This window comes from Monodelphis domestica, chromosome 3, assembly GCF_027887165.1.
Source record: "Monodelphis domestica isolate mMonDom1 chromosome 3, mMonDom1.pri, whole genome shotgun sequence".
NCBI lineage: Eukaryota > Metazoa > Chordata > Mammalia > Didelphimorphia > Didelphidae > Monodelphis > Monodelphis domestica.
Window position 1 is genome coordinate 484273537 of NC_077229.1, and position 13416 is coordinate 484286952.

Sequence of the window (13416 nt, forward strand, 5' to 3'; positions counted from 1 at the left end):
GGGGCTTCAGTCCAAGAGATGAGGAGTTAGGAGACATAGGTTCTAGTCCCAGACGCTTCACTTGCCAGAGCTAAGACCTCGGGCATGCTGTTTACCTCTCTGGGACTTTGTTTCCTCATCTGTAAAATGGATGGGTTAGACTAATTGAAGTCTAAGGACATTTGTTTCTGTCACAGCATCTATTTGGGGAATTTGGGGCAAGTCACTCACCTCACTGGGTCTCAATTTCCCCATCTATAAGTGAACAAGAGCCAGTGGGGAGACTGAGGCCAGTGGATAGCTTGAGCTAGGAGTTCTGAGCTGTAGTGGGCTAAGCTATTTGCATTTCCAACTGCTATGTTGAGTGTCCTCAACAGGAGAAGGGCATCTGTCTGCCTGAGGAGGGCTGAACCAGCCCACATCTGATATGGAGCTGATCAAAGCCTTCTGAATGGATCAGTGGTGGGATTTGACTTAAGAATGGATGCTCCATTTCCAGCCTGGGCAAAATGGGGAGACCTAGTCAAAAATAAATGAATAAAGGGAATGTTTTATGTTGACTAGATGGCTTCAGAGATAGAGTTTAACACACACACATTCTCTCACTCTGTCTCTCTCTCTGTCTCTGTCTCTGTCTCTCTGTCTCTCTCTCTGTCTCTGTCTCTCTCTGTATATCTCTCTGTCTCTCTGTCTCTGTCTGTCTCTGACTCTCTCTCTCTGTCTCTGTCTCTCTGTCTCTCTGTGTCTCTCTGTCTCTGTCTCTCTGTATCTCTCTGTCTCTCTCTGTATATCTCTCTGTCTCTCTGTCTCTGTCTGTCTCTGACTCTCTCTCTCTCTCTGTCTCTCTGTCTCTCTGTCTGTCTCTCTGTCTCTGTCTCTCTGTATCTCTCTGTATATCTCTCTGTCTCTGTCTCTCTGTCTCTGTCTCTGTGTCTGTCTCTGACTCTCTCTCTCTGTCTCTGTCTCTCTGTATCTGTCTGTCTGTCTCTCATATCCTATAACTTTTCTAACTTCTCTGGAGAGGTGATGTATGTTATAGGACTATGTTATAGGAAAGGAAGAAACAGAGCTCAGTGGTCATTGGTTCCTCTGCCCTTATCTCAAGATCCCCCAATTTAATATAAATCTGGACTTCTTACTTCCTTGGCTGCCAGGCCAAGGTTGGACTAGGCTACCCATCTCTTGAAAAAGAGATGCAAAAAGAAACATGTGTTCATTTTTTTTTTGTTTGGACAAAGCAATAATTTATTTTACATACATACTTGTTTTACTTCAAGTAAGAAGATGAAGCAAGAAGATGAGAAAACAAATTTTTCTTTATTGAAAAAAACAGATTTTTTTAGGGGGGAACTGGGTGGCTCAATGGATTGAGAGCCATGTCTAGAAATGGGAGGTCCTAGGTTCAAATCTGGTCTCAGCCACTTCCCAGCTGTGTGACCCTGGGCAAGTCACTTGACCCCCATTGCCTAGCCCTTACCGATCTTCTGCCTTGGAGCCAACACAGTATTGACTCCAAGACAGAAGGTAAGGGTTTAAAAAAAGAAAAAAAAACAGATTTTATCAGCGATACATGTAAAATCGAGTTGAATTGCTCATCGGCTCTGAGAGGGAGGAGGAGAGAGAAAGAACATGAATCATGTAACCAGGGGAAAATATTCTAAATTAATTTAATTAACTAATTAATTAAAAAAAGAAAAACAGATTTTTTTTTTTAAAGTCTTTCTTTGCTCAAATATTCCCCAGCTCCCTGATCTGCCTTGCTTACCTTGTGGGTGAGGGAATGCTGCTTGAGGTGATGGGGCTGCACAAACTCCATGCCACACTCGGAACAGATGTAGGGCCGGATGTCCTGGTGTTTCATCATGTGGTTCTGGAGCTGGCTGGGGTACTGGAAAGTCTTGTCACACTCGGTGCAATTGTACTGGATGGGGCCCCGGTGAGTGGTGAGGTGCCTCTTCAGCTGGGCCAGGGTGGGGAAATCCAGGCCACACTCCACACAGATATTCTCTCTCCCGCTCTCGTGCTTGGACTCGTGGGCCTTGAGCTCGCTGGGATAGGCGAAGCCGCGGCCGCAGATCCTACAGTTGTAGGGCTTCACGTCGCTGTGCTGCATCATGTGCCTCTTCAGGTGGCTGGTCTGCGTGAAGGCCTTGTGGCACACCTGGCACTTGTGGGGGCGCGTCCCCTGGTGGGTCAGCATGTGGGTGTGCAGGTGGCTGAGCTGCTTGAAGAGCTTCCCGCAGCGGCTGCAGGCGTGGGGCTTGATGCCGCTGTGGCCCAGGATGTGAGTGACCAGGTTGTACTTGGAGGTGTAGGACTTCTCGCACATGGGGCACTGCCAGCGCTTCTGCTCTCCGCCCACATCCACGTAGTAGCTGTCATCGATCTGGATGTTGACATCCACCCGCTCCACCTTCTGCTTGCCCTCCTCGCCGTCCTGCAGCTCGGCTTTGGGGGGCATCGGGGGCTGGGCTGCGCGTTTGGGCTGGAAGGGATGCTGGCTGTAGGGGAAGCCTGGGGGAGGCATGAAGAAAGGGAACACCAAGCCCGGGTGGACTTTGGGGTAGTAGGGGTAAGGCGTCGATAGGAATGGCGGGGGAGGAGGATGGGACCACATGGCGCTGGGCTTGATGGGCTCTTGCTTGATAGGTTTGGCCCCCAAGTGTTCTAGGGTTCGGTAGAACTGGAAACCTATGTTACAGAGGTCAATCATCTGGGCGTCATATTTGGGGGGTGGGGGCTGCTGGAAGAGCAAAGGCAGGCTGGGAGACCCATGGCTTTTGCCCTTGTCGGATTGGTGGGAAGTTGTGGCATCAGCTGGAGGGAGGTTATAAGGCATCTTAGTGGGCATGCTCTTCCGTTTCCGAGACCCGCCACCTTCTAAGATGCCTGGGAATCCATCCAGGTCTCCTGATGGAGGCTCGTACCGAAACTGGGAAAAGGGCCCCCTGAATTCTTCTGTGAAGAGTTGTCTCTGGTGAGATTTCATCCTTGGCGCTCCCAACTGTAGGCAATGGGGGAAGGCGGGAGCTCTCTTCATGCTCATACTAAAACATACATCTTCGTCTTTGATCATCCTCGAGTCGCTCTGCATTGTTGGTGGCTTCCTTCAAAAAGAAAGAAAAGTTATTTGAAAACTCTTCACCTTCAGGTCTCAGGTGGATAAACTCAGCACTGATTTATGGAAAGTAATACTTGCTTAATATTGACTTTAATTTCTTCTTCCCAGGGTCATTTTTGATACCATTTAACTTTCCCCATGCACACAAGGTCACCGGAGTTCCAGAGCATTGGCGTTATATCCTGGAACCTCCATTCTAAATTAACCTCAAGTCCATTGTGAAATCTGACATTCTCTTGAGTTCCCTTAAATCAAATCCTGAAATATTTATTAAGCCTCTACTATGTGTAAGGAACCATGGAAGGCATATTTATTTTTTTAGTGACTGAACTTACATCACAGCATTTTGGAGTAAATCATATTAAGTGCTCCAATTCTATAATAATTAATCATGTAATTTATAAGCACCAAGTTCCAATCTGTAGTTATGGAAGGGTTGAAATAATAAAGGTTAATTCATTTCCATAGCACTTTGAAGGTCTACAAAGCATTTTCCTTGCTATATCACGTGGAGGTGAGTAAGAGAAAATTTCAGCCCCTCACTTATTAGCTTTGCAACCTGGACCAAGTCACTTTTATGGGCCTTAGTTTTTTTTTTTTTAAATTTGGAAACTTTTATTTAATTAATTTAGAATATTTTCCCATGGTTACATGATTTATGTTCTTTCCTTCCACTTCCGCCAACCTCCTCCCAGAGCCAACACGCAATTCCACTGGGTTTTACATGTGTCATCGATCATGGGCTTTAGTTTTTATCATTCAGTTATTTCACTTATGTCCAATTCTTCATGACCCCATTGGGATTTTCTTGGCAAAGTTACTGACTGGAGTGGTTTGCCATTTCCTTCTCTGGCTCATTTTACAGATTAGGAAACTGAAGCAAACAAGGTTGAGTGACTTGCCCAGGATGATACAGATAGCGTGTGCTTGAGGACAGATTCAAACTCAAGACAAGTTTACCTGTTTTTAGGCCTGGCACTCTATCCACTGCACTACTGAACCTCAGTTTACTCTTTTCTAAAATGAGAAGATTGGACTAAATGGCCTCTCGGGTTCCTTCCAGTGCTAAAGCTCTGATTTACAAATGTATAAATGGAGGCTATAAGAGGTTAAGGGACTTGCCCATGATTTAGCAGGTAGGGGAATAGCTAAGACTAGAAGTGACTCCTGTCCTTCTCCCTTAACCCACTGTACAAGGGTGTCTGAAACAAAATGTCCAAGTTGGGAAAGTTCTCTAGGTATGACTTGGTCCCTCCCTATCCCTGATTCCAGGTATCCTTGTGATAGGAGGTAGAATGTAATCTACCTGAGCCCTGTCTCTTGTGACAAGTTTGCATGGGTCATACCAACCCTTTCCTCTATCCAAAACATGAAATTTCCATTTTCCTCAACCAAGAAAGTTATGAGTCCCAATAAACTGGTTATATATGAGAGGTGGAGTGACTTCAAGATGTCAGCTAAGAGGATGGAAATGTTTCCTCCTCTAAACCATTCAGAAAGTCATTCTCACCTTTATCCATTTATTATCCAGCAATGAACAATCTCCTCAAGCCACATGACTCTCATTCACCTCATTCCCCATATTAGTGAAGCTGCTGATTCTGTTCTCCATGTTGCTCTACTTGCAGCTGGGTTGGGTCGTGATGGGTTCTTGCCATTCCTGGCAAATAATTTCAGTACTTGATTCAATACAGTGGTGTTAAATTAAAATAGAAGCTGAGGCTAATCCTAAACTATAGTTAAGGATTCCCTTGGATTCATATTGATTTAGAAAACCACATACTAACATTATCTATGTTCTATTGGATTTTTATTTGTTTTGTTAAATATTTCCTAAAATTTGGTTTGGATCTTTTGTGTTAGATACTTCTGGCTCAGAATGTTGCAAAGAGAAGACATTTAATAAATGTCATTGAATGAATAATAAGAACTAACATTTAGATAGACCTTACTTTGTGCCAGGTACTATGCTAAGCATTTTATAGTTATTCCCATTTGATCTCACAACGCTGAGGGTAAGGGCTATTATGATCCACATTTTACAGTCAAGAAAACAGAAACAAACATATGTTAGATGATTTTCCCAGGGATCACAGGTCTAGTATGTGAGGCCTGGAGTCAGGAAGACCTGAGTTCAAATCCAGCCTCAGACATTTACTAGCTATGTGATCCTAGACTGGTCACTTAATCTTCTTGATCTTAGTTCTTCATCTGTAAAATTTGCTAGAAAAGGAAATAGCAAACCATGCCATTATCTTTGCCAAGAGAACCCCAGATGGGGTCCCAAAGAGAAGGATGCAACTGAAACAACACAACACCAACTTCCTGACTCCACACCCATTTCTCTATCCAGTAGGATAACTGTCCTTACATGAATGAAGTGGTCAGGGCATGATTAGAGTATGTCAGCCTTGTGTTCTCCCTGGGCCTGAGGATTAATTATGACCCTGCTTATTTGATGGGACTAAGGTAGATTCCTAGATAGCCTCGGGATCTAGAGCCCAGAGTCCTCTACACAGTGACTGAAATGTTGGTTGTATAAAATTGGGCAATTTACAAGGATCAGGAAGGCTCACTTCATGCTAGAGTCTAGCTATAGTCCTCAGTTAAATAGTGTTTATCTCTACTCTAGGCAGGGTTTGAAAGCACACTGATTATCCCTCATTAGTACATAAATGTCCTAATAAGATGTTTGTGGATTTTTTGTACAATGAAAGCTAATTTTCTTAACTATTAAGTGCGCTTTGTGTGTGTGTGTGTGTGTGTGTGTGTGTGTGTGTGTGTGTGTGTGTGTGTGTGTTGGAATGAAACACACATACATACACAATGGCCCCAAATGGCTAATAATTCAGTTCTTTTAACTTGAGAAAATAATTGGCAGTTTCTTCGAACCTCTGAAATCACGAGAGGATTAAATACAAAGAAAGGATAAACGTTTTCCATGTGATCTGTAAGCAAGTTCCTTTTGAGCCTCAGTTTCTTCATCTATAAAATAGAGATAATGATATTTGCCAACTTGTGAGGATCAAATGAGATTATGGAGTAGATAACTTTGCCCATGCTATTTTAGTTTGGAAACATTAGATTATTGATATGATGTCATTATGGCTGTTATTATTAAGACGTAATCTGACTTGGGAAAAATTAGAATGATCTGAGCTTAGTTCAGCCACATCAGGCTGTGTGAGTCTGGGCAAGTCACTTAATTTCTCACTGTCCCCAGATATGCATTGGCCATAAGGTTCAGGACAATTATAGATCTGCTGCAGAAAGAAGAGGTTCCTTACTTTAATTTCCTTATACTGAAATCTCAGGTCTAGAATGTCCCCAAATCATTATTGTTATCCTTGTATTTGTCCTTTCTTCCCCAGTGGGAATGGGAAAACCACACTGGTTTATCTTCCTGGGAAAATGAAGCCTAGAGACGGAAGAGGGGCATTGCTGAAATAGTCCTGCCAGGAATGCTCAAGAATCGTATTTCCTGCTTTTCTTCCGTTTTCCAAAACACCTCTGATTTATATAGTACTTTATAGTCTACAAAACCTTTTACATGCACTATAACAACAACCCTATGGAATGCACAGGGAAGTTATTTTTATTACTACCATCTTGGAGATGATGAAACTGAGGCCAAGGAGGTTCAGAATTGAAGGTAACAGTCAGTGACAGTTAAGAAGGAAAACTAGGACTTGGACCCATGTCTTTGAGGCCAAATACAGTGCTCTTTCCACTAGAGAAAATTAATTTCCTAATATTCCTAATAAGATACTTCATCTTTTCCCAATGCTGTGGGAAAGGGTGAGATTAGCATTAATATTAAGTAGATATCAGGGAAGGGTTGATGGCTGGAGAGACTCACCTACACCAACTTTTTCCTCTCTGCCTGGGACTGCCTAGAACCTATTCTGGCTATTTGATTGCACACAAAGCTTGGAGAAGATGGGAGTCACCAACTCTGTTCATTCTAATGAGATGAAGGACCAATCCTTTGTCATCTGCTCTGCCATTGTGTCCTCCTAAGGTCATCTGAGCCTTATCATCTGCCCTGAATTTACACTCTCCAGCACTGCCATCTGACCTATTGGCATAGTCCAACCGAGTGCCTGCCTGGCCTGCAGTAGTGATTGGCTGATTGATTACTGAATCATACTGACATTCTACTTTCTTAAATGAATGAAAAAGCATTTGTTACAAAGACTGAAAAAGAAGCAATCTCTGCTCTCAAGCATCTTACATTTTTTACAAATTGGAGAGAGTGATATGGATTTTTGAGCCCAAACTGAGCACAAAATGTCTTGGGTCTCTTCTCTCCCTTTTCTACCAATCTATGTAATCTCCTAGACCTAAAGTTAGCCTATGGCTGGGTAGCCAATCCATTACAGCTGATGTTTGATGTGGGGCAGGGAGATAGAGATGAAACAGTATGCCAGGATGGTCGGAGGAGAAAGCCAGGGATGGAAGTAGGAGAAAGGCTGATGAGGAGATCCACAGAGAAACTAGGAGAAGTCTTTTCCTTAATAGAAAACAAATCTGGGGCAACTAGGTGCATCAGTAGATTGAATGCCAGGCCTGGAGACAAGAGGTCCTAGGTTCAAATCTGGCCTCAGACACTTCCTAGCGGTGTCACCCTGGGACAGAAAGGTAAGAGCTAGGGTTTAAGTGACTTAGAACATTGGTTTTAAGAACCACTCGAGGGGGCAGCTGGGTAGCTCAGTGGATTAAGAGCCAGTCCTAGAGACGGGAGGTCCTAGGTTCAAATCTGGTCTCAGCCACTTCCTAGCTGTGTGACCCTGGGCAAGTCACTTGACCCCCATTGCCTAGCTCTTACCACTCTTCTGCCTTGGAGCCAATACACAGTATTGATTCCAAGACGGAAGGTAAGGGTTTTTAATTAAAAAAAAAAAAAAAGAACCACTCGTATTGGTTCTAAGACAGAAAGTAAGGGTTTTAAAAAATAATAATAATTGAAAAAATTAAAAAGAAGCAAATCCTAAATAGAACTTATAAGGCATAAGTCAGATTGAGGCTGGATCCCTCAGACCTTCTCTTGTCCACAGAGGATTTGATCATACCCACCTCTATTTGCCCAAGGAAAGAGAAAGCTGTTTGAAAGAAGTAGGCATTCTTGCAAGTGGAGGCATAAAAGCCCCTTCTCAAAACAATGTTTTTAAATGAATAAAACAAAATATATAGGATTACATAGGAAACCAATTGTGATGAAATCTTTTGAAATAAATTTGACAGTCTGTTGAAACATATACCAGTTATCAAAATATTTTTAAAAACAAGTTCATGGACCCCAGATAAAAGAACTCTGGCTATGGTACGTTGGTAAGTATATGCAAAATAAGGGTATGTGTAAAATCTATATAAGATTAAAATTCAAGGTAATTTAGGGGGAATGCATATGCAGCTGGGATGATCAAAAAAGGCCTCATGTAGGAGGTGAGGCTGGCACCAAGCCAGCCTTATCATCTGCCCTAAATTTATACCCTTACACAACACATGCACCAACACTAACACCCCGCCTATGAGCATAGTGTAAAGACCCCTGGGTCTTAGCATTTGATGTTCCACCACATCTAGGATTTCTAGGTCTTTCCTTGGACCCTGCTATTGAACTCAGTGTGAACTTCTATAGAGCAGGGATTGTCCCTTTTTTTCCTATTTGGAAACACAGTGATTAACACAGTGCCTGGCACATAGCAATGATTCCAAGAGTCAGAAGTGAGGGAGAACTACACTCAACTTGTGGGGGGCAGCCAGGGCAAGGACTCAGAAATGGAAGATGGAGGATCATGTAAAGAACAGTGAGAAGACCAGTTTGACTGGACTCAAGAGTATAGGAAGATGTAGAATCAATAAATGGATAGAGCACTGGACCTAGAAAGACCTGAATTCAATTCTAGGTTCAGGCCCTTACTAGCTGTGTGGCCCCAGGAAGGTTACTTAACCGCTATATACCTCATTTTTCTCATCAACAAAATGGGAATGATAATAATGGCATCTACCTTCCAGGGCTGTCATGAGAATAAAATGAGATATTATTTGTAAAGTGTTTTGTAAACCTTAAGGAGCTATATAAATGCTAGATGTTATGATAATATATCTACTTCTTAGTCAATTTTAAAAAATAAAACATAAAAAATGTATCTGATTCTGGGGTAGCTGGAGGTTCAGTGGCCCAGAAACAAGAGACCCTGGGTTCAAATTTGAACTCAGGCACTTCTTAGTTGTGTGACCTGGGGCACATCATTTAACCCTCACTGTCTATCTAACCCTTACACTCTTCTGCCTTGGAACCAATACACAGTATTGATTCTAAGACAGAAGATAAGGGTTGTTTTTTTTTAATGTATCAGTATCTAAAAAGCAAAGATGGCAGATACATTTAACCCACATAGTATATCTTACATAGAGCCATAGAGTTACAAAATTAGAAATGAATATCTGACACTCTATTTACACTGAAGGTTTTTATAAGAAGTGTATATATAAGATTTCTTTGTCTAGAAAACAGTTTGCTAGCTTTAAAAGAAACAAGTGATCCAATGGCTTCCTGAAGCCATTAAGATTCATCCACCAGAACCTATACAGTATGGAGTCTCATTCCTCATAAAGGGTTTGGGGCATTTACCATCTGTCTCTCAAGGGGTTAAAAGGAATAGGATCCTTTTGGCTCTTTGTACCCATGACAGGATAACTCAAGCATAAGCTGCTGACAGTTATTAATATCCCTGTCCTGGAACACAGTTGGAAGGTGTGGATACATGGACACCAAGTGCTAAAGAAAGAAAAGGCCCTGGCAGAGATATGCAGAACTCCCACCTCCAAAACTAGCCCCTACATTTTGAGAAAGCATTCCTTTCTTTCTGAAAAACAGTTTAGATTGTTATTGTGAGTTCTTTGTGAACTTTTTTGCTTGGAGCCCTAAGAATTTTAGCTGAATCCTAGGAAACCTTAATGCAGAATTCTTCTAACTCTAAACTTAAGACCATTTATTTGCCCTTTGGTCTAATTAGGACAGAGTGGAGCCAGGGAAGAATTTGATTTCCTAAATTCCATGAGGAACTGGCTAACGAAGATCCCTTCACAGAAAGTGCTCTTTAGAGGAGATGGACCTGATTGCCACCAGAGAGTACCAGTTCATTTCAATTGGGGCAGCTGTGTGGCCCTGTCTTGGGCAGAAGCACACACCAATGAATTCTGTTACTGGAGAGACCAAGGTTGGGCACTTCAGCTCAGTGCCCAAACCAATGTGGTGAGTCATTCTGGAAGTTTGGAGCCTCCAAAAGAGGAACAAAATGGCCCAGGTTAGGAATGGGACATACTAAAACTCTTGTGTCCATTAGTAGTGAGACCAAGCCCATGAGTGTCTACAATGCTTCTAGCCTGGGCAAGATAGAAAGAACACAAACAAAAAATTTTCATGTTTCCAACTAAGTCAGTTGGACTTTCATATCAAAGGCAGAGTTCTATAACCACACATTCACATACAACTCCTGATCATTTCTTAGCTTTTATAATTCCTGCCCCATACCACCCTATGTTTCTTGAGAACAAGGTACCAGTGTGAAATTCTTGGAGATGCTTCCCAGTTTGGGTACTGACAGACAAAACCTTCTGGATGTTTTTCATCGACTTCATAATTAACAAATTTCACAGAGATAAATCTAATCAAACAGATTGGTTAATCAAACCTGCTGGCTCTGCTGGGCTTCCATCAAATTAATGGGCAAGGGATTTGCCAACTAGGACCAAGAGGAGGAAGACAAAAGAAAGCATACAACCTTCAGAAGAATTCTGGATACTTGGGATGTGTGAATACCTGTGGAGTACTAAGGATCATAGGAACATGGATTTTGAGCTGGAGGGAAACTTAGAGGCTATCTAATCTAACCCTTTCATTTTCAGATGAGGAAACTGAGGTCCAGAGAAATTAAATGATTTGTGTGTATTTTCCCCAATCATTGGTTAACTACACAAAGGCAGGAATGTTGTCTTACAATTATATACTACTTTATGAATTCCTTTCCATTTTTTACAGCATCCCCAAAAAGAGTTATCATCATTTGACATATCAGGGCATTGAAAAACAGAGAGATCAAGAAGCTTCCCTACATACAAGTAAAACCAGGATTCAAACTCAGAATCTGAAATCATCACCTTTACTCCACAGTTGCTCTTGAGTCATCTTCCCCCAGCACAGTGCTGTGGACATAATGGACCTTTAATAACTACCTGTTTCCTTGTGACTATGGCCTTTTGGATCATATATCTCTTCCCTCCCCTGTACAACTCCATCTTCCATGTAAATCTTAAAGAGTTCAGGGGAAATGCAAAAGTGAGAGTGAAACTGCTTTATATAATTCCTTTTGCAGTGTTATGATGGGTTAGTAAGGCACAAGCAGGATGCCAGCTCAACAATGAGAGGGTCAGTATAGAAGACAAGTTGACCATGGGGTCATGCTCAGGTCAGTATTCCGAGGGGATTCATGCTAAATCAGAAAAGCACGGGGACTGTGTCTGCAAATGTCTTCATGTTCAGGGATCACCAATATTTCATTGATTTACTATAGAAGTGGGGAGAAGGGCACATGCATCTATTAAGCACCTATTGTTAAGCAAGTACTATGTCAAGAGCTTTACAAAGACTATCTCATTTGAACCTCTTTGATTCCTACCCCTTAAGTTAGGTGCCTTTGATATCCCTATTTTATAGTGAAGGAAACTGAAGCAGACTGAGGTAAAGAGACTTGTTCAGGATCACACAGTAAGTGGTTTGAGGTTGAATTTGAACTTACATTCTAATTGGGGGAGGGGGCTGGGAATACAAATAACCATACATAAACACGACATATATAATATCAATAAAAGTAATATCACAGAGAAAAAGCACTATATAGGAAAGTGAAAGCCTTAGGTTTTAGTCCTGACTAAGCCACTAACTTGGTGTGGATTGGTTTTGGGCATGTCACTTTACTTTTGGAGGCTTCAGTTTCCTCATTGTCAAATAAAAAGGTTGAACCAGTTGATGTCTACAGCATAGATGACACAGTGGACACAGCACAGGACTTGGAGTCAGAAAGATCTGAGTTCAAATCCTGTCTCAGACACAGAAGGTAAATTCAAGCTGTCTGTGAGCCTACAGATTACAGGAGAGAGTTGAAGGACAAAGTGCTTGTTTTAGGCAGTTGAACAGAGTGGGGGTGGGCATAAGAAAAATGTCCTCAGGTGCTGGGAAGGGGGGGGGATGGAGAAGCGCCCAGAGTGCCAGCTCCGCACGCATGTCATGTCTTCGCCAACACTGCCCTAGGCAAAGTCTCTTAAGCTTTCTGTGTTTCAATGTCTTTATCTGTAAAATAGACATAGTAACAGCCTCCTGGGGTTCTTGTCAGGACCTAATGAGTTAAAATATGGAAAGTGCTACATAAATGCTAGCTAGTTATTTTCTTTCTTTCTTTCTTTGTTCTAATGTCCTAATATTCTACATGCTTTATTTAGAAAACTTTTGCCTTTACCCATAGACCTGAAGCATATGATCCTCTTTTATTTGGGGGGCATTTTCTCACCTCCATCTCACAGTTCAGGTTAGACTAAATGGTGCTCTTCAAGCACCAGGTCTGTCATCTAGTGATCTTTAGTGACATATTTCTCAGAAGATGGGAAAGCCTTCAGGGGATATTGATCAGTCACTTTTCAGTCATAACATATCTGCCTCTTTTTTACTCCATTTAAGGTTTTCTTGGCAAAGATGCTGGAGTGGATGCCATTTCCTTCTCCAGCTCATTTTACAGATGAGGAAATTGAGGCTGATAAGATGAAGTGACTTGCCCAGGAACACACAATGTTTGAGGCAAGATTTGAACTCAGGAAGATGGGTTTTCCTGTCTATCCACTGTACCACGGAGCTTTCCCCATAAAGAGTAAATATGTAAATTGAAAAATAGGGTATTCCCACAGAGAGCTAGCCTTTGTATTGGGTCTGAAAGAAAATGCTTCTAATGATACCCTTTTAGTGGGGATTCACCTATTGCACCAAAATGTAAATGCTCCCCAGATAAATTTTCTGAAATTTTGTGGTTCTTATTTGAATGCAAGGTCATTCTGGGAAATGCTATTAGAAAAACCACAATGAGTCAGCAAGCTAGGAGCAGGTTTATTTGCCTCTAGTGATGCTGCTGATTAATTCTCAGCTTGAATTACAAGAGAGAACATATTCATTCCTTGAGTCCTCTCCACAGGAGGACGTGGGCATTCCTTTAATACCTCAATTCACACTTTCATCTTCGGATAAAAAGAGGGGGGAATATTTG

The 13416-nt window shown here is 42.0% G+C and overlaps 1 protein-coding gene across 1 annotated transcript in view; it reads right to left on the minus strand.

The window, feature by feature from the left end:
• ZNF366 (zinc finger protein 366) overlaps window positions 1–13416 on the minus strand; it is a 120422-nt gene that overhangs the window by 43364 nt on the left and 63642 nt on the right. The window contains exon 3 of the mRNA XM_056824736.1: window positions 1745–3086. Coding sequence (XP_056680714.1) covers window positions 1745–3073 — 1329 coding nt within the window. The 5' untranslated portion in view covers window positions 3074–3086. The remainder of the gene's footprint in view (window positions 1–1744; window positions 3087–13416) is intronic.